This window comes from Pipistrellus hanaki (assembly GCF_964339955.1).
Source record: "Pipistrellus hanaki genome assembly, chromosome: 12".
NCBI classification, from domain to species: domain Eukaryota; kingdom Metazoa; phylum Chordata; class Mammalia; order Chiroptera; family Vespertilionidae; genus Pipistrellus; species Pipistrellus hanaki.
Genome location: NC_140514.1, coordinates 51,727,138 through 51,751,889, shown reverse-complemented (window position 1 = coordinate 51,751,889; position 24,752 = coordinate 51,727,138). Strand labels below are relative to the sequence as shown.

Sequence of the window (24,752 nt, the reverse complement as noted above, 5' to 3'; positions counted from 1 at the left end):
GACCGAGTGTCGAGTTTTCCCCTCAACATGTGCGTGAGATGCACCTGTATCGCTGTGTAGTTGTAGTCTGTGATGGACTAAGACTCATTCCTTGTGCTGCTGCTGGCCAGTGGGTAGTGTCCAAGTTACAGCTACTACAACCTAGTGCTACTGTTTACATATGTAATAGTGGGAACACATGTGCTCAGTGCTGGGCCACAGGGCATGCTGTTTGTTCAGGTTTAGTAGATACTGCCTGTTCTCCAAAACTTGTCCTGATTTATCCTCTACCAGCAAGGTATGGGTTTTTGCTCATATCCTGGTCAACAGTTGGTACCATCTGCTTTTTGTAGCTAATGTCATTATTTTAAATTAATTTCCCCATTATGGCTCATAATACTTAAGTTCACTTGAATAGTAGAACATAAGTATTTCCATTAAAAGTACTTTTAATCAATGATAAAGTGGTAAATGCTATATTTTAAAATGGGTTACTAAGTCACTACTTCTAAGTGATCTTGTAAGAGGTAAGCAAAAAGAAAAAAATGACAACCCCATTTATGAAATCCTTATTTATTTTAAATATGTCTATAAATTAGGAAATTTCCTGTATCTGATTTATAGGGATGGGCTTATTTTTTTAACATATATTTTTTATTGACTTCAGAGAGAGAAGGAGAGGGAGGAGAGAGATTGAAACATCAGAAAATCACTGATTGGCTGCCTCTTGCATGTGCCACACGGGATGAATTGGCAGCCCGGGAATGTCCTGATGGTGAAATCAAACCATGACCTCCAGGTTCATAGGTTGACATTCAATCACTGAACCATGCCAACTGGGCAAGGGATGTGCTTATTTTAAATGGAAAAGAATATAGTTTAAGTCTATGTTGAAGAAAAAATACTCCCCTACATAAATGTGTAACTATGAACAGTGATTTTTAAAAAGTTTATGACACTTGTTCACCTCAGGTAGAATGACTTCAATTATACATATTTTTGTTCCATATTCAGAGTTACAAGCATTTATTCCTATGTGTCCTGGAACAGCATCATCATCAAAATTGCAGGTAAGGGGTGGAGGGTTGCTGAAACATGTATTTCCGTGAGTGAACAGTTTGTTATTTCTAAGGTACATGACTGGCATCATAATCTCTCTCAACCTTTTCATTGCCAAGTTTTGCTACCATGGAAAAAGTCACATCTCCATGAGATAATATTTTTAGGGGAAAACCAACACACATTTATGTAGGGCCAGGGGTAGGTAGCTAGAGGAGAAATAGTGACAGAACTGGGGACACAGAGCCACAGTGTGAAGAGGCAGTAAGCAGAAAATGAGAGAACGATTAGGAGTGGCATAGGGTGGGTGAAACTACATAAGCACCTAGACAGGCCCAGGGGGGTGAGCAGCCTATACCTGAGGTGAACAAGGGGCAGGGATGACAGAACATTGAGGTGCGACAGGAGAGGGAGATGAGTGGGTCAGGGTTCCACCTAAGTAATGGGAAACGCCAACAGTCAGGGGGCACCATGTGCCTTAAGAAACCTGCCTTGTCTCCAAGAGCCTCATCCGGAGCCTCTTGGAAACTTGGAATGAACAATGGTGACTAGGATATTTCAGCAAACTGCAGCCCAGATGGGACAGAGCTCTCAGCACCTGCACGCCAGTCCTTGAGGACTGCATTCACAGAATGAACATAAGGTTGGAACTAACAAAGCATAATGGCTCCAGGGAAATAGATAAAAATAAAGCTTTCTGTGGAAACAACTTTTCTGAATTTCCCTGTGTTAACTTGGGGCTGCTATTAAATTGGCTAAGACAAAAAATTAATCTTTACAGGAACAAGCAAGAGCAGTGTTCTAGAAAATACCTCTTGCAAATCTACAATAACCAGGGACATGGTCCTTCACTCTTGATTTTTACATATAGTTTGGATTTATCACTAAGCTCTATCTATCCAAGAGGGTTTCTCCTTCACATGCACATTCCATATGCTCCTGAAAGTGCAAATGTCTTATATACATCACTCTTACCTCAGTTATTTTTACAGCCTTTTCCTTTCCTGATCAGGTTCCGTAAAAAAAGACTCATAACCATGCCCAACCCAACTCTGCTTTGCAGTTGTGCAACGGAAACTAGCATGGATTCCTTGCTTAAAAATGCTAATATATCAGGTTTGAACATGCAGATCTCTTGATGCAGTGAAATGTATGGCAGGCAAGATATCCCTCGTCCTTTTAATAAAAGTTTCAAAGATGTTTAACATTTTATTTTAAAAATAAGATTGATTCATCAAGTGTAAGAAGTGATTTCTATCCATCTTCGACAAGCTGTTGGGAACAGAGAGAAAAAAAAAGAGAGAGAAATATTCATTAACTTCAAATTATCCTAAAGTTAAACTATGAACTACAAGCTCTGGTATTAACGGTAAGAAAACAGACACCCTGGGCGCCTGCACAGCTCGGATGAAAAAGCCAAGACTGGGTGCAAGCCTCCTGACTTCAGGCCCTCTCCCTCTCCAGTCGGCCAGGCTGCCAGTAACCCAAGGACCTCGGCTGGAGAGTACAAAACACGAGCGCAAGGACGATGGTGCTAACAAGGACATTGCTGCAAAGACTGAGGAGCGGGGAAAGGGTGGCAGGGACATCTCGGTCCACTCTTTTTTCCTTTCGCTTTTCCCAGTATTTACATTTTAAGCTGAATGCAGCGGTACTGCACGTGGTAAGGAATCCGCAGTAAACACATGCCATGAACTAAGACACCGGTGCACGTTACTGGGGGAAAGCAAAGCTCCCTCCTCTTCTGGGTGTCCGCGGGAGCAGGCCGCCTCCTGTGAGCTGCCCCGGACACCCGCCCCGCTCCCAGCCGCCCTCGGACCCGGAGCCTCTGTAAGCACTGCTCACCGGCTCTGCGGGAGCCTGGCTCGGCGGCGGGCTGGGGGCGCCTGGCTCAGGCGGGAGGCCCCGCGCGGGCAAGGCGAGGAGGGCGCGCGGCGAGGCGGGCGCGCTCAGGCCAGGTCCAGTTTCTTCTGCGTCACCGCCAGCTGGTCCTGCAGCCTCCGCTTCCTCCAGTCCAGGTAGCGCCTCCGCAGCCGGTTCGCCTGCCAGCCCACGAGCACCCCGGAGGCGAAGGCCAACAGCACGGACAGCTGCAGCTTCCTCTCGGACACGTCCGCCATCGCGGCCGCCGGCGCGCGGAAGGGCCTACGGCGCGCGGCGGGGCCCAAGGCGCGCGCTCCTGGGGGCGGAGGAGCAGAGCCCGGCGCCCCCTGCTGCGCGGTGACGGACCTGCAGCGCCTGTGACCGAATCTGTGACTTGGGACCTCCTGTGTGTGATCACTTCATGTTACACAAAACTCCTTGCCAGACTGCAGACTCTCCTGGGGCTGGATGAGGTAAGCAGGCATGCTGGAGAAGCTCAAATAGCAAAGCACCGATGAGGGCTCAGGGAAGGGCGGCAGCCCTAGCCAAAAGCTGGAGCCTCTGTCCTACAACTCATTGCCTACAACGTGAGTAAGCTGGGATTCTTTCCCAGCCCAGCCTCCAGTTGCGGAGTCCAGCCTGGATTCTTCCCAGTAGCCTTGTGAGACCCTAATGGAGGATCTCGTGCCTGGACCCTTGACCCCTGAGTGTTCTGGTAATCTGTTACACAGCAATAGCAAACGATTCCAGGGTGGGAGAGGATGAAAAGGGTAAAGGGGTCAAATATATGGTGATGGAGGTGAACTAGACTACAGGTGGTGAGCAATGCAATAGACAGATGATGTATTACAGAACTGCATACCTGAAACCTATATAATGTCAGTGTGGACAAAAAAAGGAGCCACACACCAAACCTGACAAGCTCAACGGAGGCCTGCATGGTGGGTCTTACAGATTCAGAGATTAAAGTAACCACATATGATGGTCTGAACTTAAAAATCCCTAATGAAAATAAGTCGTGGGGATTAGTCTCATTCTAGACCTGTAGCTTCCCAAAGAAGTGAGCCTGCCTATTGTCTTTTGCATTTAAGATAAGATACCTTTGGAATATCAGAGAAACTCCCTTTTTTTAGACCCCTCAAGGGACAGCCATCTACCTGAGCACAGACCACAGAACCCTACATTGTTATCTGCTCTCTGCACACTATCTGTGCTGTAAATGTTACCTGTCCTGCACCCTCCAATGTAAAAAAGAAAAGTTTGCCCCTAGCCGATTTGGCTCAGTGGGTAGAGCATTGGCCTGCAGACTGAAGGGTCCCAGGTTTGATTCCAGTCAAGGGCACATTCCTGGGTTGCGGGTTTGATCCCTGGTCGGGGGTGTGCAGGAGGCAGCAGATTCTCTCTCATCATTGATTCTCTCTCATCATTAATGTTTCAGTCTCTCTCTCTCTCCCTTTCCCTTCCTCTCTGAAATCAATATTTTTAAATAAGAAAAATATTTTTAAATAAGAAAAACTCATTATCCAATCTGAGTTTTCTGTTTTGTTTTCTCCTGCCTCCCTAATCTACACCAGTGAATTTCATGTAACACCCCTCTTACACTTCCTTCTTTGATTTGTATAAAATATACTGCAAAACTGCCATTCTTTGGAGCATTTTTCAATCCCTTGAGATTTTGCTTCCCAGCAATTGTCATCAGTTTGGCTCTGCAGACATAAAGAGCCACATGCTAACCTGACTAACTCAGGGAAGACTGCGTGGTGGCCTTGCAAACTCTAGAGACCTAAAGTAACCACAAGGGATGGCCTGAAATTAAAACTTTTTAACTAATAGCAGTTTATGGCAGGTAGTCATGTCCTAGGCTAGATTCTTCCCTGACAGAAGTCAATCTTTACCTTAACTAAGCCTGTCTTCTCCTGCATCTATGATAATATATCATTGGAATCTCTGGGTAACTTGTAACTTCCCTTTTTCCGGACCCCTAAGAACAACCACTGCACCAGGGCTCCAGGATGAACACAGCAGATTCCCTCACTGTTACTATTACCTTGTCATTGTTGGCTATTAACTATCCTGTATGTCTATCATTTTACTTTTTATCCAGTCCCAGAGTCCCCATCCCCTTTGCTTCTTTTTTCCCCTAATCTATCACCAATTGATTTCATGTAACCCTCCTTTGATTCTAATGTATAAAAAAAAAATAGGAAAAATTGTCATTCTCCAGAGCACTATCTCAATACATTGAGATTCTGCTTCCTGGCAATTGTTGACAGTTTGGCTCAAATAAACTCACAAAATTCTTTACAGGTTTGAATGTTTTCTTATGTTAACAACTCAAATAGTCATAAAAATTATTTACAGGTTTGAAAGTTCTTACATTGAGATTATTAACCAACTAGAAACCTGGTGCACGAAATTTGTGCTCGGGGGTATGTGTCTCTCAGCCCAGTGTGCACCCTCTCCAATCTGGGACATCCCTCTCATAATTCATGACTGCTGGCTCCCACCAGCTTTCCTGTCTGCCTGCCTTCCTGATTGCCCCTAACCACTTCTGCCAGCCTGATCACCCTCTAACCATTCCCCTGCCAGCCTGATTAATGCCTAACTGCTCCCCTGCAAGGCTGTTTTCCTCTGCCAGCCTGGTCACCCCTAACTGCCCTCCCCTGCAGGCCTGGGTCCCCTCCAAGTGCCTCCCTTGAAGGCCCTGTCGCACATTCATATACACCCACTCACAACCATTTATATATATGGACATTCACAGTCACACACACATTCCTTCATATATACTTACGCACGTTTACAGTCACACATTCATACATTCACACACACAAAGACACAATCGTTCAAACACATTAACACACATAGGCACATACACACTTTCAGAGTCGTTTACACACATATTCGGACACGGACACACACACACACACACACACACACAGGAATGAGAGAAGTGGGGAGGTCTCTGCTTCTCTAGGAGCTCAGAATTGTAAGGTTCCAGGGGCAGGAAACGGGAGTCGGGGACCACAACCTGTTAAAGGAGGAAGTTTATTCCGCACTAATGAGTGAGACTCATTATGGAGGAGGTAGAGGAACCAGGATTAGAGAAGGGGGAGAAGAAAGAGGGACCCGACCGGGCAGACTTGCAGACTGAGATTTGGAGAGAGAACAGTCTGGGAGAACAGCAGCATATGGAGTGGAGATGCCTTTTGAGGGGGAGGGACAAGAAGGGGTTGGCCCCAGGGCACTGGGCACTCGCTGATTGATAACTGGTAACTGCTCTGGGCTTTTTCCTGCCCACACCCACCTGCTCAGCTGCCACAGAAGAGGAATCTGGGCTCTTCAATCACCTGGATGGAAGGTGCGGAGACCACAAGGGGCTTGTCCTGGCTGCTTTGGTGTTAGTTCCAGGAAGCACACTGTGCAGGTTGGCCTTGGCTCCCCACCTGCTACACTGACAGCAGAGGCACCTCCCCTCCCGTCCTCTTGGTCATTTCGTGCTCTGCCCTTGAGAATCCTGGCTACTGGTCACCATGTGGTCCTTGGGCTATGCTGGTGTTCACAAGTGTGTGGACTGACTGGGTGAATGAAACAACTATACTGATTTTTGAGAAAGAAAAATGGGGAGTGAAAGATCAATTTGTTGTTAATCTAAATTTTATACATCATTTGGTTGATTTTTGCATGTGCCCTGAATAGAGAAAACCTGCAATTTTGGCATTATTGAGATGATGCTCTGACCACCTGAACTATCAAGACAGGACCAGACATTTTGGGGATTTTAAGTTAAATAAACAACTAATGTAACTGAGGATAGATAGAAACAAGAACCACCATGATGGCAGATAATGAAGGGAGGCTAGAATAGGATTTATGGAGTTTCACAAGTGTTTTCTCTATGTAGATAGAGTATCACCCTATGAATGAGGTCATGGCTTGATTCCCGGTCATGGCACATAGCAGGCTGCAAGCTCTCTCAACATTAATGTTTCTATCCCTCTCTCCTTTACCTTCTCTGAAATCAATAAAAATATATATTTTAAAAATCAAGAAAACAGACCTCATGTAAAAAAAAAAAAAAATATGTCCCACCCAGTTTAAGAGTGACAGATAAGTTTATTTCACATGTGATGTTTCACACCTTTATATCTGTGTCAAGGCTTACCAAATAGTACTCATTAAAAAAGTGCAGTTTGTTGCATGTCAGTTCTCATTTCCTGTGAGGAACAGCCTTGCCTCAGTGGCAGCAAATATTGGCAAGCAGTGAAGACTGTTGCTTTCAGAATCAACAGGAATGCTGACTGGTCACAAAAGATACATCCCAGGACTTATTACAGGACTATCTTTTTTCTTGCTTTGAGTTCTTGCCTGTTGAGAAAACCTTGAGGTGAACACCCTACAGAGGCAAGGGGAATCTACAAAACTGTTGGATCATTTTCTCTGTCAATGACTTCAGCTACAGGAAAGTTATGGAGGTTCTGAGAATGTCTTTACACAAAGATCACACAAGCCACAGGCCCTGGAACATTTGTGGATTTGCATTCAGAAGAGGCATTTTTCATCTATTTTAATACATCACTATGAAAATAGAGTTTCTCTATCAATATTAGTTTCATTTCAGTCTTACAACAAATGACACCAGCCTATGAAATTTCCTACACGGCTCCTTTGCAGTACGTGGATGACTTCCCCTTATGTAATACATACTGTGCACAGATAATGATTCACACTGTTCACAGAAGCACAGCAAAGGCCTTCTCACTGACCTCCCGAATAATTGAGGTACCAGACTGCAACTTAGAACCACAAAGTCAAGCAGTCTTTCTTTCAAGGCCATAGACAGCAATGCAGAATAAGCCAATATTGGACCAGGTGATTTTTTGCCATCATGTTGTGCCTTCCAAAGGACAGAAAATTTGGGATCCCCATATCTGTTCACCTCTACATGCTCTGTGTTTACAATTGTGCTTTCAAATCATCCCAGGGAGTGTACAGAACCATAAAATTTAAGTTACAAAAGAAAAATACACCTTTGTGAAAGGATCATAAACCAGACCAGTATACAGCAAGCAGTTTGCAAGCTGGTGAATTAGAACCTGAAACAATTCATCACAGCATGATGTGAGAACCACAATGTCCCGGATGATGGGTATTCTGGATGAACTCTGCGTCTGGTCAATTCCCTAGTCAGAGAATGGAATGGAAATCCTGCCAAGAAATAGAAGTTTTCATAATTTCATCAAGTAGAAGTGATAAGACATAATTGATTTTCCCTGAGCAAACAGGGCTTTTCACTGATGCACACTGCTCAAGTGAGCCAGGTGGTAGAAGTGAAATCACTTCAGCCACAAGTACTCACAGTGATATCAATTGGGTAGTAGGCCTGGGCAGGTTAGCAAGTGCAATGCAGCTCCTTAAAACCTCACTTGTACCTAAAAATTATGAGGAACCTAGCAGAGAATTTTTTCCATTAAAAGAGATTTATATTTTAGTAAATGGGTGTCAAAGAGTCTCTTTCAATACTGCTATTCTGAGTGACAATAATAAAACACGCCTCGCATATTTAAGGACTTTCTCCAGAATGAGCTCTCAGGTGTCTAAGTATGCTAGGTTTGTGGCTAAAAGATTTCCCACATTCACTACACTCATAGGGCTTTTCTCTAGTGTGGACTCGGCAGTGTTTAATGAGGTGAGACCTTTGATTGAAGGACTTCCTACAGTCACTACACTCATAGGGCTTTTCTCCAGTGTGAACTCTGAGGTGTTTAGTGAGGGTAGATCTTTGACGGAAGGACTTTCCACAGTCACTACACACATAGGGCTTTTCTCCAGTGTGAACTCTGTGGTGTTTAGTGAGGGTAGATCTTTGACGAAAGGACTTTCCACAGGCACTACACTCATAGGGTTTTTCTCCAGTGTGAACTCTGCAGTGTTTAATAAGGTGAGACCTTTCACGAAAGGCCTTTCCACAGTAAGTACACTCATAGGGCTTTTCCCCAGTGTGAACTTTGTAGTGTTTAATGAGGTGAGACTTTTCACGGAAGGCCTTTCCACAGTAAGTACACTCATAAGACTTTTCTCCAGTGTGAACTCTTTTGTGTTGACTGAGCGTAGAACTTTGGCTGAAGATCTTTCCACAGTCACTACACTCATATGGCTTTTCTCCAGTGTGAACTCTTTGGTGCTGAATGAGGTTAGACTTATTTCTGAAGAACTTCCAACATTCCCTACACTCATAGGGCTTTTGTCCATTGTGAACTCCCTTATGTTGAATGAGATTAAACATTTGTCTAAAACCTTGCCCACATTTGTTACACTCATAATTCACTTCTCCAGAGCAGACACCCAGATGCTGAACAACCTTCTGGTAGATATTAGCAGCTTTTTCACATTCAACACACTGATGACGATTTTTTCCACCAAGAAATTCAAGGGAAATCTCACTGCTACTGTGTGGCTCCTCAGTGCTAACAGTGGCCTGGTGCTGGAGAATATCTGAGATGGCTGGCAAGTCTTTGCCAACTTCCATACTAGCTGAAGGCACCCATGTTAAATAGAAGCTGCACCTGGACACAAATGAGGCCCTGTCCATATCTTCTTCCCACGGCTTCTCTCCACTGGCATCTCTCTGCTGCTGCTGACAGTTTGCACTGGAAAATAAGTCTTTCACAGATGTGTCACTGAAGAAGGCTTTCTGCTCACAGTATGCTGCTTGTGACTCAGTCAGGTGCAAAATATGTTTTAAAACTGAGAAACACCACTTACACAGACAGGTCTTCTGGGCAGCTGGAGCTGTCTTAGAAAACCTGACCTGTGGCTCTTCTCTTACAGATACACTCTGTTCAGGGGGCATCTTCTCCTCATCCATTTTATGCCAACAACCTGAAAACAAAGAAATGGTGATGAACTAAATGTTAACTGTAGTGACAGGGGGAAGTAACATTCCAAAAGTGTTACACATAACATGTTGATTCCATGCAATTGTCTAAAAATAAGAGACACACTGGAAGGATTAATAAGAAGCTGCTGTGAAGCTCTGGGCCTCTGAATATCACAAAACAGAAGATCTCATGTGAAATGTGATGCCAGGATGGAAAGTACCACATGGAAGAGAAGCAGGATCTCCAGTTCATTCTTCTGCTAACAGTGCTCAGTATGGCTTGTCAGCTGGTTATATGGGCAAGTTGTGTAGGAGGTTGGTTATGTCTCATTTCATGTAAAATTCCGCAAATGTGTAACCGGTGTTCAAGGACCACTAAAGCATGTATGTGCACCTCAAAACACATGTGCAGGTCAATGTCTGAGAATACTGCAGGAAGAGCAGTACAGAGGATCAATGATGCAAAAATACCACAAAGATGCAGTTAGTGAAAGCCAGCAAGCCATATATGAAATGACAAGTCAGCAAAATGTCAAGTACGGCACACAAAAAAGGTAGAAATGAGATGTTGCCAATGGCACTTTCACCTAAACACTGCTGGAAATGAGCAGGTTCCCGATTATCATCTGTACACAGCCCTTATGTCATACCTTCCCCCAACTGGCATGCAACAGAACCAGGCTCCTCTGAGAACATCTTGCAGGTTCACCCTGTGGAACAAATCAGGGTTCTCCCTGTACCTTCTACTGTACAAGTACATAAAAGGTAAATACTCTGAGTATTAACGAAAGACAACAGAGGTGAGCAGCCTGCACTGGCCCAGAGCTATTCAGTTTACCAATAGTATTCAGGAAAGGGAATAATACAAACAAAAATTGAAAGAGGGTCTTACAAGAACAGCCATGGTTCATGTAAGTGAAAAACATAATTAGGCACAGTCACAAAGAAATTTTAGCTAGAGGAAAGAGGTAGAAATGGAAGCCATGGATCTAGACATAGTCACCCTCTCAGAGAGAAGAACATGTGGAAACCTTTAAGCTGCCTCTAAGACTACTGACTCCCAGACTCTTCCTCCACTTTCTGAAGAAATTTGTGTTAGGAATGTTCAGAGTCCATTGCTCAGGGCTCTCCACACAGCTCAGTGCTGGCATCCAGAGCACATTTGACAAACAGTGGGGGAAATTAGCAGAACTCATGGTCTAGCTGTGGAAGAGAGAAAGCTACAAGGAGAATAAAGGAAGAGAGGACAACTCTTTAGGACACTAGGAGAGATGTGAAGGTCTTACCTACTGATGATAGAAGTGCAAAAACTTCCAGCATCCCTTCGCAGTACAGAAGTCTCTGATCCTCATCAAGAAGCCTCCATTCCTCCTGAGAGAAGGCAATAGCCAAATCCTCAAAGTTCATATCCTGTTAATGGGGTCAGTTCAGTCCATGATTAGCATCTCTCCTAGGATTTTACATTCATCATACTCCTCATCTGTCTGCTCCCTCTACACCCCCATCAAAGAAGATATCAGGCTTAGGCCCATCAAAATCACTCTCTTCTTATATTCCTACTGATACTGTGCCTTCCATCAACAATAAGGGCAGATGAACACACTAATCATACCTGAGCTCTAAGCCTGACATGTAGGCCAACTGCCTCTTATCAATACAGTGGGTTTCACGAACATAAGTTGGGAGAGATGTTGGCCATAAAGGTAACGTGAGTGTTATGACACTGGTTTTGGGTGGCAATGCTTCTGTAGTCCCCCAGATTTTCTCTCCAAGGAACCAAAAAACATGGCATCGCATTTCAACCTTCCCACCCTAATCCAGGGCTAAGGCCATCACTTTGTAGTAACTACTGCATATAATTATTTGTGCCCCACGTCTCTCCCACAGCTTCATTCCCAGAAGGACAAATTCAAAAGTATCACAAATATGCCATGAGGAGGACAGATTGTTTTCTAATCAGCTTCTTTTCCAAAATTCTAACTCACCACTTCTGTAATATATTACTGTCTTACTCTCTTCCCTTCTCCATGCTAGTGGAGATTTTCAAGCCAGGTGTCACTGATGTAGGCTATCTCATTCTTGTTGATCACTGTGTCAACTCTCTACAACAAATGGCATGTAGGCACACACGTACGGCATCTAAGCTCTGAATCTGACAAGTAGCACAACATCCCCTCTTTACAGAAATGACCCTAAAATTTTCCATGTTATGGCATCCAGACATCACCAAAATGGACACACAATTCATTCTCTTATGTCAATGTCAGATCCCTGCATCCATGAATTCACATTCCATCTTCAAATTCACATCACTTTTTCTATCATACGTCTCTCACACCTCCATTCCCACAGCCACAGCCCCCATAGTCATCTCCTTGTTTTCTTACTCATTACTCAGCATGGGTGCTAGTGAATTTTAAATCTGTTCTAACAGGATGAAGTGCTACCCTGACTCTTGATATTCTACACTTATGGAAGTATCCTTTAAAAAAAAAAAAAAATATATATATATATATATATATATTTGATTTTTTACAGAGAGGAAGGGAGAGGGATAGAGAGCTAGAAACATTGATGACAGAGAAACATCTACCAGTTGCCTCCTGCCCCCCCCCCCCCACACACACACACACACTGGGGATGTGCCCATAACCAATGTACATGCCCTTAACTGGAATCGAACCTGGTACCTTTCAGTCCGCAGGCTGATACTCTATCCACTGAGCCAAACTGGTTTTGGCTGGAAGTATCCTTGAGTACTATTAAAAATGCTGTCCTCGATTGTTTTTTCCTTCAACCTCACCTTTAAGAACTACCTCAGATCTCAGATATCCAGAACTCACCTCCACTGGTGCTACACTTGTTATCTCTTCACTAGTGACAGCATTTATCTCCCACTTAACTGTCACCCAAATTCCAGCCTGATAACTCCAGGCCCAGTGAGTCTCACAGTTGACCACTAGTGTTCCTAGGCTAATCCATCAGACTGACCGCAACACCTCAGGCCATTCAAAGGGTAATAATAAAATACTGGTGAATGTTTAAGAAGTAAATAAATATCAGCCTCAGGTTCATCTCTGAATTACTTTTCGGCCTCCAATTCATCTGGCAATGACGCACCTTTCATGGGTTTTAGTCACAGCCAAATGAGAATATCTCCTCCACCATGTAGCTGACTACTTCTGTCCCTATGATATGCTGTGACACCCAACTCCCACAAACAGGAAACCCAGCAGAAAACCCAGTCCTCAGGGTGACACTTGCCTTCCTGAGCTACCATTATCATCCCAAATGATTCCCCATTTTATTTATTTAAAAAAATATTTACATTGATTTAAGAGAGAAAGAGAGAGGGAGAGAGAAACATCAATAATAAGAAAGTATAATTGATCAGCTGTCTACTGCACGCCCCCTACTGGTGATTGAGACTGCAACTTGGCATGTGCCCTTGACTGGAATCATATCCAGGACCCTTCAGTCCACAGGCTGACACTCTTACCATTGAGCAAACCAGCTAGGGAATGATTCCCCATTTTAAAGTGATCTAAAGCCCAGGTTGGTGTGGCTCAGTTGAGCATCAACCCATTCACTGAGAAGTCACTGGATTGAGCCCTGGTCAGGTCACTTTCCCAGGATTCTTGCTTAATTTCCAGTAAGGGGCCTGCAGGAGACAACCAATCCTTGGATCTTGCTCATTGGGTTTCTCTGTCTCTCTCTCTCTCTGCCTTCCTCTCTATCTCTAAATTCAGAATATATATATATTAGAAAAAGGTGACCTATAGCTCCACTCAGGTCCACTATCTTTTTAAGAACTTTTCATTCTGAATTGCTCCTCAGAGTTCCAGACTCTCATGAACTACCCTCTGAAGTATGTTATACCCTAAAGGCAAAAAACAAAGGAACAAAATCACACACACACACACACACACACACACACACACACACACACACAAACACCCCAGAGTTGTTATATCCCCAAAGAACATTAACCTGTCTATAAATTTATCCATCTCAGTTGATGATGCTTCCATTTCTCAACTGCTAAATCCCAAACCTCCCATCATCCCTGACTCTTACCGCTATCTCTCAACCTCAAAATTCGAAATCCAGGTGGCCACACCTAAGACACTAATCCATAATTCAAAGGCTTCCTCCATCCACAAACCTGTACCTGTAAGTGATTGTGCATTTGCAGGAATCTATAGAAAGATAAAGGACTATAGAGAGCTTGGCAAACACCGCCAGGATCCATGGGCTTGGCCACTTAATACCCTTTCCCAGCCTTGGGGTCAGGTGATCTAGAGATGACTGTATTACCTCAGGCCTCAGTGCACACACTTGCCAAGTTTGTTATCTATAAAAGGACTTCTCCTACCTGTCCCCAACAGGTATCCTCTCTCTTCTAGTTTATTCTTCCTCTGAGCAGTTTTGGGAAACTTTTAGAATCCTACCTCAGACAAAGTCCCTCTTGGTTCACAGCCATTGATAGCTCCCACTTCCTGAAAATGAAGTTAAAACTACTCTGGCAAAACGTCGCCTCATCTTCTCTGTTGCCTTTAGACACAAAACAGGCCCAGGATTCCCGAATCCTCCCAGTTCAGCCACACCAACCCAAACCTTACACAGTGACATTGCGGCCTGTCACACTCTTCCAACCCATCACACTGCACGTCACCCACAAGAGACTCACGGTTCTGGACGCTGCAGCCAGGGCTGCAGGACCTGACAGACGCCTGGACCCAAGGATGAAGGCTAAATAGGTGAGGCTGAGCTGAAGTCTGTAAGCAAAACGAAATCTGGGAGGCACGGAGGCCTTAATTCCGCCTGGTGCAGCTAATCAAGCCTCAGACACAACACTGCACAGCGGGGACATTGCTTCTGGTGCCTATTCCTAATTGGTACTCTGAGCGCCAGAGCCTCTCACTATGTTAACAGAACAAAGAGTTCAAAATGACCACCAGGAAAAAGACACAGGAAGTCACTCCCAAACCAATAATGCGCTGGTCCTGGGCTTTCATTGGCTAAACCCAGCCATCATTTGCTGCATTGCCCTTTGGGTAATGTAGTTTTTTGGACCCCACAAGTGGCATTAGGATGCCACTCACTCACTCACTGATCATTGAAAGTGTTGGTGTTGGTGGGCCTGAGTGGTGTCAGGAAATGACAATTTTAGGTTTTGGGGAATGGTCACAGGTTTCTGGGAAGTGTTGTCTGCAACAGATTTCTTGTTTTGAGATATTATTGCAGATTCTGTGAAGCTTAGAGTCCTCGATGAGTGAAAAGTATTATTTTAATTATTCCTTGAAGACTACAAATTTAAAACTATATATATCATTTTCTTTTCTTTTACTTTTTGAGACAGAGAAAATGAGAGGGAGAGAGAGAAATATGGGTCAGCTGCCTCCTGCACACCACCCACCCAATCACTAGGCATTAAGCCAGGAAACCTGACTTGTAATCAAACTGAGCCATTCCAGCTATCAGCATTTTTATTTTTAACATAAAACATCACATTATTAAGAGAAAAAGGCTATGAGAGAATATACTTAATCCTATTCTAATCATTTTACAACAAAATTTGAAAGGATACTAAGGCCAACAAGTTCACATTTTGTACAATGTTAGTTTGTCATCAATACACATTGTAAAGTTATGGAGCTAGCTGTTACTGAACATTTACCACATGTGCCAGGCCCTGTGTTCAGTGCTTTACATGCATTATTATTTCATTTAATCTTCTCCACAACCTGAGATGGTTTAACCATCTATTTTATAGAGAAGAAATTCAGCCTCAAGGTAAATTGCCTAATTGTAGAGTTAATAAAAGGCAGGGCTAGAAGGCAAACCGTGTGTCTCTAATAACGGAGTTCTGGCTTCTAATGTTAGACTCTGCTGCCTCCTGCAGCTTAGAATAAGGGGTGGGGAGTCTGTAACAGTCAGGGTCCACAGTGCCTACCCCTTCGCTCTTTACAGGTGGTGCCCACCCTTAACTGCTACCTTTCATCCAGCCTGATTCAAGTTTTCATCCCTACATGCTTCCCTAAATACACTCACTCTAGAACCCTGTCCCATGTGCTGTCAGTAAACCCCCACTCCAACACTATCCAAGGCCCCAAACCTCTCTGCTCCATCAAACACACACCACAGTAGCTCATTGTCCCCCAGAGTCCTGGGTCCTTCATCTCACTATGGGAGCAGGGGTCTGCTCTGCCAAGGCCAAACATGATGAGGGAGGACATCAGCCACAATGCATCCCCACAGTGTGGTATCATCTTGAGACCCAACAGGCCTTCTGGAAAGCCTTATGTTGAAGACTATTCTTGCCATTGAAAAAAAAAATGCAGCACCATTTTTTTTTTTTTTTTTGGAGAATCGATGGTACCTCCATAACTGGCTAGGGAAAGAGGCCTTTGTTTTTAAATAAATCGAAGTGGAAAATTATACCAAGAAATAATAAAACAGAGACTCACGTTATACCAGTGTTGCTCAGGGGTATGTGTGTGTGTGCTGGCCAGAAACAGGACTTTCCAAAAATGAACTTATTTGTGAGCCCAAAGCATCCAGGGACTACAGTGAGACAGGTACCTGAGCCATGGGAAGAGTATCCTTGAGAGACCTCTGGCTGGAGACAGAAGAACCCTGGCCAGGCTCCTCTCAGGTAGACACAGAAACCAACCCCTCCCTAGAGCCTTGCTTCAGGCTCCTCTCTGCCAACCCCTGACAAGAACAGGCTATGCCCCAGCATTAGCGGGGACATCCCAGGTAAAGGCAAGAAAAGTGGGAGTGGGCATGTAAGCAGAAGCCCCGTCTCAGTGCAACAGGGTGGATGTTTAACTATGAAGGAAGAACCGGGGCATTTTCTCTCACAAGAGCTATAAATGTATGCAACCCCCTTCAGTGGTTAAAGTTCAAGACCCTTGCCACCCAGGGAAGGACCTTCCAGCTCAGCAGCCAGCAACCCCTCCTGATGGACAGAAAGAGAATCAGCCTCTGCAGAGAGAGTTCTTCCCCCTCCCCTGGCAGATCAGTGGCCGGACAACTTTATCACAGTGGACTGGGTGCACCTGCCTGGGTCACCAGTTTTCCTGGAGCACATGCTGATGCCCAGGTCATGACACCCGGGGAACTCCTGTAGAAGCTCTTGCTCCATTTCCCATCAAGCATGGCCCCAAAGAACAGAGTGGCCACCAGGTTGAACCTTAACTAAAGAGGGCCCCAGCAATACACATATACCCCTTCCCTCCCACCATCTCTCCCTGGCAATGGCCCGGCTTTTTCTCCTGCCCATACACATACCAGGCTGCCACTGGGGCACCCATCCTTGACTCCCAAGAGGAATCTGGAATCCTCAACTACCTGAATTGGAACAGCTCAGTCTCAGCCCTGGCTGGAAGGTGCAGAGACCGCAGGGGGCATGTCCAGGCCCAGAGCTTCTCCAGGCCTCTTTGGATTCAGCCTCAGGGAGCATAGATGTCATCATTCTCTGTGGGTAATTGTACAGCTCAGCCCCCATTTCCAACCCCCAACATTGACAGCAGGGACACCTCTCTTCCTATTCTCTCCATCACTGTGTGCTCTGCCCTCATGCGAACCCTAGCTACTGGTTCACTATGGGGATCCCTGGACTATTCTGGTGTTCACATGTGTGGACTGATTGGGTGAAAATAAACCCCAGCAAATGCATCAGGCCTCTAATATCTAAATAGAGCTTTAAAAAGTGGTTCCAACTAAACATCTAGATATCCCCATGTTGTTAGAAAATTAATGTCAACCCTATATGGACTCTACATTTCTTTCTTCATTTATTATGAGTAACAGCCTTGTCACAGTGGCAGCAAATACTGGCAAGCAGTGAAGACTGTTGCCATTGGAATCAACAGGAATGGGACTGATTATGGAATTATCTTTCCACTATCTTTGAGTTCTTGCCTGTTGAACAATAACCTTGAGGTGAATATCCTAGAGAGCCCAGAGGAATCCACAAAATCATTTTATTTTTTACATGTCAATTACTTCAGCTACAGGAAACAGTTATGTAGGTCCTGAGAATGCCTGTACACAGAGATCACACAAGCCACAGGCCTTGAACCATAACATGCAGAGAGGTCCTTTTCATCTCCTTCACTGCAGTCTTTCCCACTCACTATTACTACAGTGTTTCTATCCCAATTTTGGTTCCACTTAATCATCAGAGTCTTACAACAAATGACAACAGCCTGTGAAGTATTGCACATTTGTGGCACATGGCTACATTGCAGCGCCTGTAGAGAAATCTCCCTCAACATTGCTGATACTTTCGTAAGACATGCTGTTAACAGAGACTATTTATATTGTTCACAGAAGCACAACAAAGGCCTCTTCTTCTGGTGACCATTGATATCACTAGTAATTGAGGCAACAGGCTGAAAATTAGAACCACAAAGCGTGCAGTCTTTATTCAAGGTCTTGGGCAGCAATGTAAAATAAGCCAATATTGGTCAAAGAGTGATTTTCTGCCATCATACTGTCCCTTCTGAAGCACAGAACATTTGAGGACCCCCAATATATGTCCATTTTTACATGCCAACAGATCACAACTGTGCTTTAGAATCATCCCAGGAAGTGAATAGAGCAAAAAATATTAAAGGTAAAATAGCAAAAACATCTTTACTAAAAGACCATAAACCAGAGCAGAATACAGCATATGGTTTGCAGGTTGTTAAATTAGAACCTGAAACAATCATCACAGCATAAATGTGAAAGCCACAATGTCCCTGAAAGAGGTAGCACTTCTTAGCTGAGGACGGGTGTTATGGGTGGACCTGGAATCAGGTCCATTTTCTGAGAAAGATCAGTTTTCATCATCTTCAAGTATAAGTGAGAACACAGAATACATTTTCCCTGAGCACACAGAGGTTGTAAGTGACATACATTCTTCAGGTGAGCCAGGTGGTAGAGGTGAAATTGCTTCAGCCACACATAATCTCAGTGCAGGTTAGCCTCTTCAAGCCTCACTTGTACCTGAAAGTTGTGAGCAATCTAGCATAGCGCATGTTGCAATAAGAGGGGTTTATATTCAGTTAAATTAATATGGAAGACTCACATTTAGTGTTGTTATTATGAATGAGAAAGATAAAACATTCCCTGTGCATTTAAAGCTTTTCTCCTATTTGAACTCTCAATTGTCTAAGAAGGCTAGGTTTGCGGATCAAAGGTTTCCCACACTCACAACCCTCATGAGGCCCTTCACAATTGTGACCTCTGTGGTGTTCAATGAGCATAGACCTTTGGCTGAAGGACTTTCCACAATCACTACACACATATGTATTTTATACAGTGTGAACTCTCTTGTGGTCTAGGAGTTCTTTGCGAATAAAAGATTTCTCACATTCACTATACTCATAAGGTTATTTATCCATGTGAACACTCTAGCATCGAGTGAAGGTATACCTTTGACTGAAGGACTAACCACAATCAATACAACTATGTGGCTTTTCTCCAGTGTGAATTCTGTGGTGCTTAGTGAAGGTAGACCTTTGACGGAAGGCCTTCCCAAAATCACTACATTCATATGGCTTTTCTCCGTGTGCACTTTGTGGTGTTGAGTGAAGTTAGACTTATTCCTGAAGGCCTTCCCACAATGACTGCAGTTATATGGCTTTTCTCCAGGGTGAATTCTCTGATGATGAGTGAGAGAAGAGATTTGCCTGAATGATTTCCCACAATCATGGCATTTATTCGATTTTCCTTCAGTATGTACTCTGTGGTGTTAAAAGAAATTAAATATATCTAAAGAACATCCCACAATCAGTACACTCATAGGGCTTCTTGGATATGAACTCTGTTATGTTGAAGGAGGTTAAACTTATTTGCAAAGAACTTCCCACAAACAGCACACTCATAGGGCTTTTCTCCAGTGTGAACTCTCTTCTGTCAAATGAAATTAAACATTTCTCAAAAAATAAAAGATCTGCAGGGAGAATTATTAAGATGCTATTGTGAAGTTCTGAGTTACTGAAAATCACAAAAACAAGGAAGATCTCTCCAGAAATATGACACAAAGATGACAAGCACTACATGGATGAGTAGCAGGATCTCCATGTCATTCTTCTGCTAGCAACATGGCTTGTCTCCTGGTGACATGGGCACACTGTGCAGAAGGTGGGTTATGTCTGTTCCAAGTAAAATTTAACTAACGAGTAGCTGGTGTTCAAGGACTACTTAAGCCTGTAAGTGTACCTCATAAAAATACTCTGTCAGTATTAGAGAATACTGCAGAGAGAGCAGAGCAAAACAGGTGATGTAAAGAAGCCACAAAGGTGAACATAGCCCCAAATCCAGGAAGCCCCAGATGAAATGACAAGTCACAAAGTGTAACGTATTGGAAAGAAAAGGTAGACATGAGGTATAACCAGGGGTGCCTGCGCCTAAACACTGTTTGAAAAGCGCTGGGTGCTGGTATCATCTGAACATCGTTGTTGTCATATTGAGCACACTGTTGTCAGCCATCAGGGCCAGACCTCGCCTGAAACCATCTTGCGTAGGGAACTCCTTAAAGCCTCACTTGTATCTGAAACCTATGAGGAGTCTAGCAGAGTGTGTTCCGTTAAAAGGAGTATATGCTTTGGTAAATAGGTGTCAAAGAGTCTCTTTCACTACTGTTATTCTGAGTGAGAAAAATAAAATATTCAATGCTCCTTTAAGGATTTTCTCCAGAGTGAAGTCTCAGTTGTCTTACTATGCTAGGTTTCCAGCTAAAAGATTTCCTAATTACACTACACTGGTAAGGTTTTTCTCCAGTGTGAACTCTCTGGAGTTCAATAAAGTATAGTTTTCACTGAATGAATTCTAGCAATCACTACTCTCATAGGAATTTTCTCCAGTGTGAATTCTGAAGTGTCTAGCAAGGTTATATCTTTGTGGGAAGGACTTTCCACAGTAAGTACACTCATAGGGCTTTTCTCCAGTGTGAACTCTGTGGTGTGTAGTGAGTTTAGATCTCTGACGAAAGAACTTCCCACAATAAGTACACTCATAGGGCTTTCCTCCAGTGTGAACTCTCTGGTGTTGATTGAGTGTAGAACTATGCCTAAAGTACTTCCCACAATTACTACACTCACAGGGCTTTTCTCCAGTGTGAATTCTCTGGTGTTCATTGAGTGTAAACCTTCAACTGAAGGATTTCCCACAATCACTACACTCATAGGGCTTTTCTCCAGTATGAACTCTCTGGTGCTCAATGAAGTGAAACTTTTGTCTGAAACATTTCCCACATTTTTTACACTCATTATTTACTTCTCCAGAGGAGATACCCAGATATTGAACAACTTTCTGGTTGCTGTTGGCAGCTTTTTCACATTCACCACATTGGTGATGACTTTTTCCACCAGGAAATTTCTGGGAAATCTCACTGCTACACTGTGGCTCCTCAGTGCTAACAGTGGCCTGGTGTTGGAGAATATCTGAGATGGCTTGCAAGTCCTTGCTAACTTCCCTACTGGTTGAAGGCACCCCTGTTAAATAGAATCTGTCCCTGGACACAAAAGAAGCCCTGTCCATATCTTCTTTCAAGGTCTTCTCTCCATTGGCATCTCTTTGCTTCTGGTGACAGTTTGCACTGAAAAGTAAGTCTTTCATATCTGCTTCACTGAAGAAGGCTTTTTCCTCAATGTATGCTGCTTGTGACTCAGTCAGACGCAAAATATGCTTTAAAACTGAGAAACACCACTTACACAGGTAGGTCTTCTGGGCTGCTGGAGATGTCTTAGAAGCCCCGACTTGTAACTCATCTATAGATGCACACTGCTCAGGAGGCACCTCCTTCTCATTAATTTTATGCCAACAACCTGAAAACAGAGAAATGGTGAGAACTGAGAGTTAACTGGGTGACAGAGGAAGTCCCATTGCAAAAATCTTAAAAATAATATGTTTGTTCTATACAATTTTCTGAAAATATCAGACGTTCTGGAAGGATTAATAAGAGGCTGCTGAAGCTCTGGGTCTCTGAATATCACAAAACAGAATGTGACACAAACGTGGCAAGCACCACGTGGAAGAGAAACGGATCTCCAGTTCAATCTTCGTGTAACAGTGCTCAGCATGGCTTGTCTGCTGGTGACTTTGGCAAGCTATACAGGAGATTGGTTATAGCTCATTCCAAGTAAAATTCAGTAATTGTGTAGCTGATATACAAGGAGTACTTAAGCATGTAAGTGCACCTTATATCACACATGAGGTCAATGTCTGAGAATACTGCAGAGAGAGCAGTGCAAAAAGACCTGGAGGATGAAGGTAGCAGTAAAGCCAGGAAGTCAGAGTTGAAATGACAAGTCAGCAAAATGTCAAGTACTCAAGTACGGGAAATATAAGGTAGAAATAAAGTATTGCCAGTGGCATTTTCAGGTCAAAACTGTTGGAAATGAGCAAGTCCCTTGTGTGATCTATACATAGCCCTTATGTCATATCTTCACCCAGCTACCACCCAACAGCTGCTTCCTAAGAATAAAACTAAAATTCCTCTGAGGATATCTTGCATGCTCATTCGGGAAGGGGGGTGGGGTGGGGAGGGGACAAAAACAAACAAACAAACAAAAAAAAAAAACAACAGGGTTCTCCCTGCACACATCTGTAAAATCTAAATATTCTGAGTATTAATGAAAAATAAAAGAAATGAGCAGCCTGCACTAGCCCAGTGCGTTTTTGGTTTCAATAGTATTCAGGGAAGATTATAAACAAAAATTGAAGGAGGGTCTTACAAGAACAGCCATGGTTCATGTAAGTGAAGAACATAACCTAGCACAGACAGTCACAAAGAGACTTTAGTTGGAGGAAGGGGTAGAAATGAAAACCACGGGTCACCTTCTCAGGAAGAAAAAGAGAAGGAGGGAACCATTAGTCTCCCTATAAGACTCCCGACTTCCAGATATTTCCTGCACTTTTTTGAGGCAATTGGTGTTAGGCATGTTCATGGAGTCCATTGCTCAGGGTTCTCCATACAGCTTAACATTGGCAGCCACAGGACATTTGACAAGATAGTGGGGAAAATTAGCAGAACCCATATTGTGGCTGTGGGAGAGAGAAAGCTATGTCTGCAGAATAAAGGAAGAGAAGACATCACTTCAGGACAGTAGGAGAGATGTAAAGGTCTTACTTACCTATAGATGATAGAAGTGAAAAAGCTTCCAGCATCACATAACAGTACAGAAATCTCTGATCCTCATCAAGAAGCCCCCACTCCTCCTGAGAGAAGGCAATGGCCAGGTCCTCAAAGATCATATCCTGTTAATGGAGACAGTTCAGTCCATGGTGAGCTTCTCTCCTAGGATTTTACATTCGTCATATTCACCATCATCTGCGCCCTCTACTACCTCATCAGAGAAGATACCAGGCTTAGGTCCCATCAAGATCACTCTTTCTTTATATTCCTACTAATACTGTGCCTTCCACCAACAATAAGGGCAGATGAGCACATTGATGATACCTGAGCTCTAAGCCTGAAATGTAGGCCACACTGCCTCTTGTCAATACAGTGGGTGTCACGAGCATAGGTTGGGAGAGATGTTGGCCCTAAAGGGAGTGTGAGCGTTCTGACACTGGTCCTATCAAGCAATATTTTTGTAGTCCCCAAGATTGTCTCTACAAGGCATCAAAATACATGGAATCACACTTCACCCTTCCAACCCTAATCCCAAAGTGCTGAGGCCATCACATTGTAGTCCTGCTGCACACAATTCTTTGTACTACATTTTCCTCACACAACTTCCTTCCAGATGTTCAAATTCAAAGTCAAGAAAAAATGTGCCTTGGAAAGGATAGGTTGTTCCCTAATCAGCTTCTTTTTCACATTTCAAATCACTACCTGTATAATGTATTTCTCTCTTCCTCTTCTCTCTTCCCCATGACAGTGGTGATTTTCAAGGTTGGTGACACTGATATATGCTATCTCATTCCTAATAATCATTGCATCAGCCCTCATCAACAAAAGGCAGGTGAGCAGATAGATGGCAATTAATCTGTTGGAGCTGGCTTGTAGCATAGCAGCTCCTCTTTACAGAAATGACCCTAAAATTTCCCATATCATGTCATCCAGACATCACCAGAAATGGATTTCCCCTTCATTCACTTTTATGTCAATGTAAGGTCCCCATATCCATGAATTCACATTCCATCTACAAATGCACATTACTCTTTCTATCACACCTCTCACACCTGCACTCCCAGAGCCTCAGCCCCCACAGTCATCTCCTTGGCCTCTTACTCATTACTCACTATGGGTGTCCACTAAATTCTAGGCATTTTCTAGCAGAATGAAATACTACCCCAACTGTGATAGTCCACATTCATGGAAGCATCCTTGAGTACTGCTGTTTTTCCTTCAACCTCACCTATGGAGAATTACATCAGATCTCAGATATCTAGAGTCCAGCTCCACTGGTGCTGCACTTGATGTCCCTTCACCAGTGACAGTGTTTATTTCTTTTTTTTTTTTTTTTTTAAAAATAAATTTTTATTGTTCATATTATTACAAGTGTTCCTTTTCCGCCCCCTTCCCACCCCACCCTCTGCCCTTTCCCCAACCCCCATTGTCCTCATCCATAGGTGCACAGTTTATGTTCAGTCTCTTCCCACATTCCCCTGTCCCCTTTTCCCCAAGAATCATCAGTTCACTCCCCTTCCATACCTCTGATTCTATTATATTCAACAGTTAATATTGTTCATCAGATTTTTTTTTTAATTTCCTTGGTTTTTAGATTCACTTGTTGATAGTTACGTATTTGTTGTTCATATTTTTATCTTTATTTACTTTCTCTTCTGAAAGAACCCCCTTCAGCAATTCATATAATTCTGGTTTGGTGGTGATGAACTCCTTTAGCTTTTTTTTATTAGTGAAGCTCTTTATCTGACCTTCGATTCTGAGTGATAGCTTTGCTGGGTAGAGTATTTTTGGCTGTAGGTTCTTGCTATTCATCACCTTGAATATTTCTTGCCATTCCCG

General features: G+C 43.5%; 2 protein-coding genes across 6 annotated transcripts; both read right to left on the bottom strand.

The window, feature by feature from the left end:
• Nucleotides 1-2,227: 2,227 nt before the first annotated feature.
• MTLN (mitoregulin) lies at nucleotides 2,228-3,214 on the bottom strand. The gene is made up of 2 exons (XM_084901133.1): nucleotides 2,884-3,214; nucleotides 2,228-2,310 (listed from the first exon to the last, which is right to left on the bottom strand). Exon 1 carries the CDS (start codon nucleotides 3,156-3,158, stop codon nucleotides 2,988-2,990), a length of 171 nt encoding a protein of 56 aa, XP_084757259.1. The 5' UTR covers nucleotides 3,159-3,214; the 3' UTR covers nucleotides 2,228-2,310; nucleotides 2,884-2,987.
• A 2,713-nt stretch (nucleotides 3,215-5,927) lies between these two features.
• On the bottom strand, nucleotides 5,928-14,750 carry LOC311631052 (uncharacterized protein). Of its 5 annotated transcripts, none has more exons than XM_084900848.1 (4): nucleotides 14,469-14,750; nucleotides 11,065-11,188; nucleotides 10,429-10,488; nucleotides 5,928-9,780 (listed from the first exon to the last, which is right to left on the bottom strand). In XM_084900848.1, the coding sequence occupies exons 3-4, from the start codon at nucleotides 10,472-10,474 to the stop codon at nucleotides 8,462-8,464; spliced, it is 1,365 nt and encodes a 454-aa protein (XP_084756974.1). In that variant the 5' UTR covers nucleotides 10,475-10,488; nucleotides 11,065-11,188; nucleotides 14,469-14,750; the 3' UTR covers nucleotides 5,928-8,461. The 5 variants fall into 5 exon arrangements, with proteins under 5 accessions (XP_084756974.1, XP_084756975.1, XP_084756972.1 ...); XM_084900849.1 differs by having other exon boundaries at nucleotides 11,065-11,149; XM_084900846.1 differs by lacking the exon at nucleotides 10,429-10,488.
• Between the last annotated feature and the right edge of the window lie 10,002 nt (nucleotides 14,751-24,752).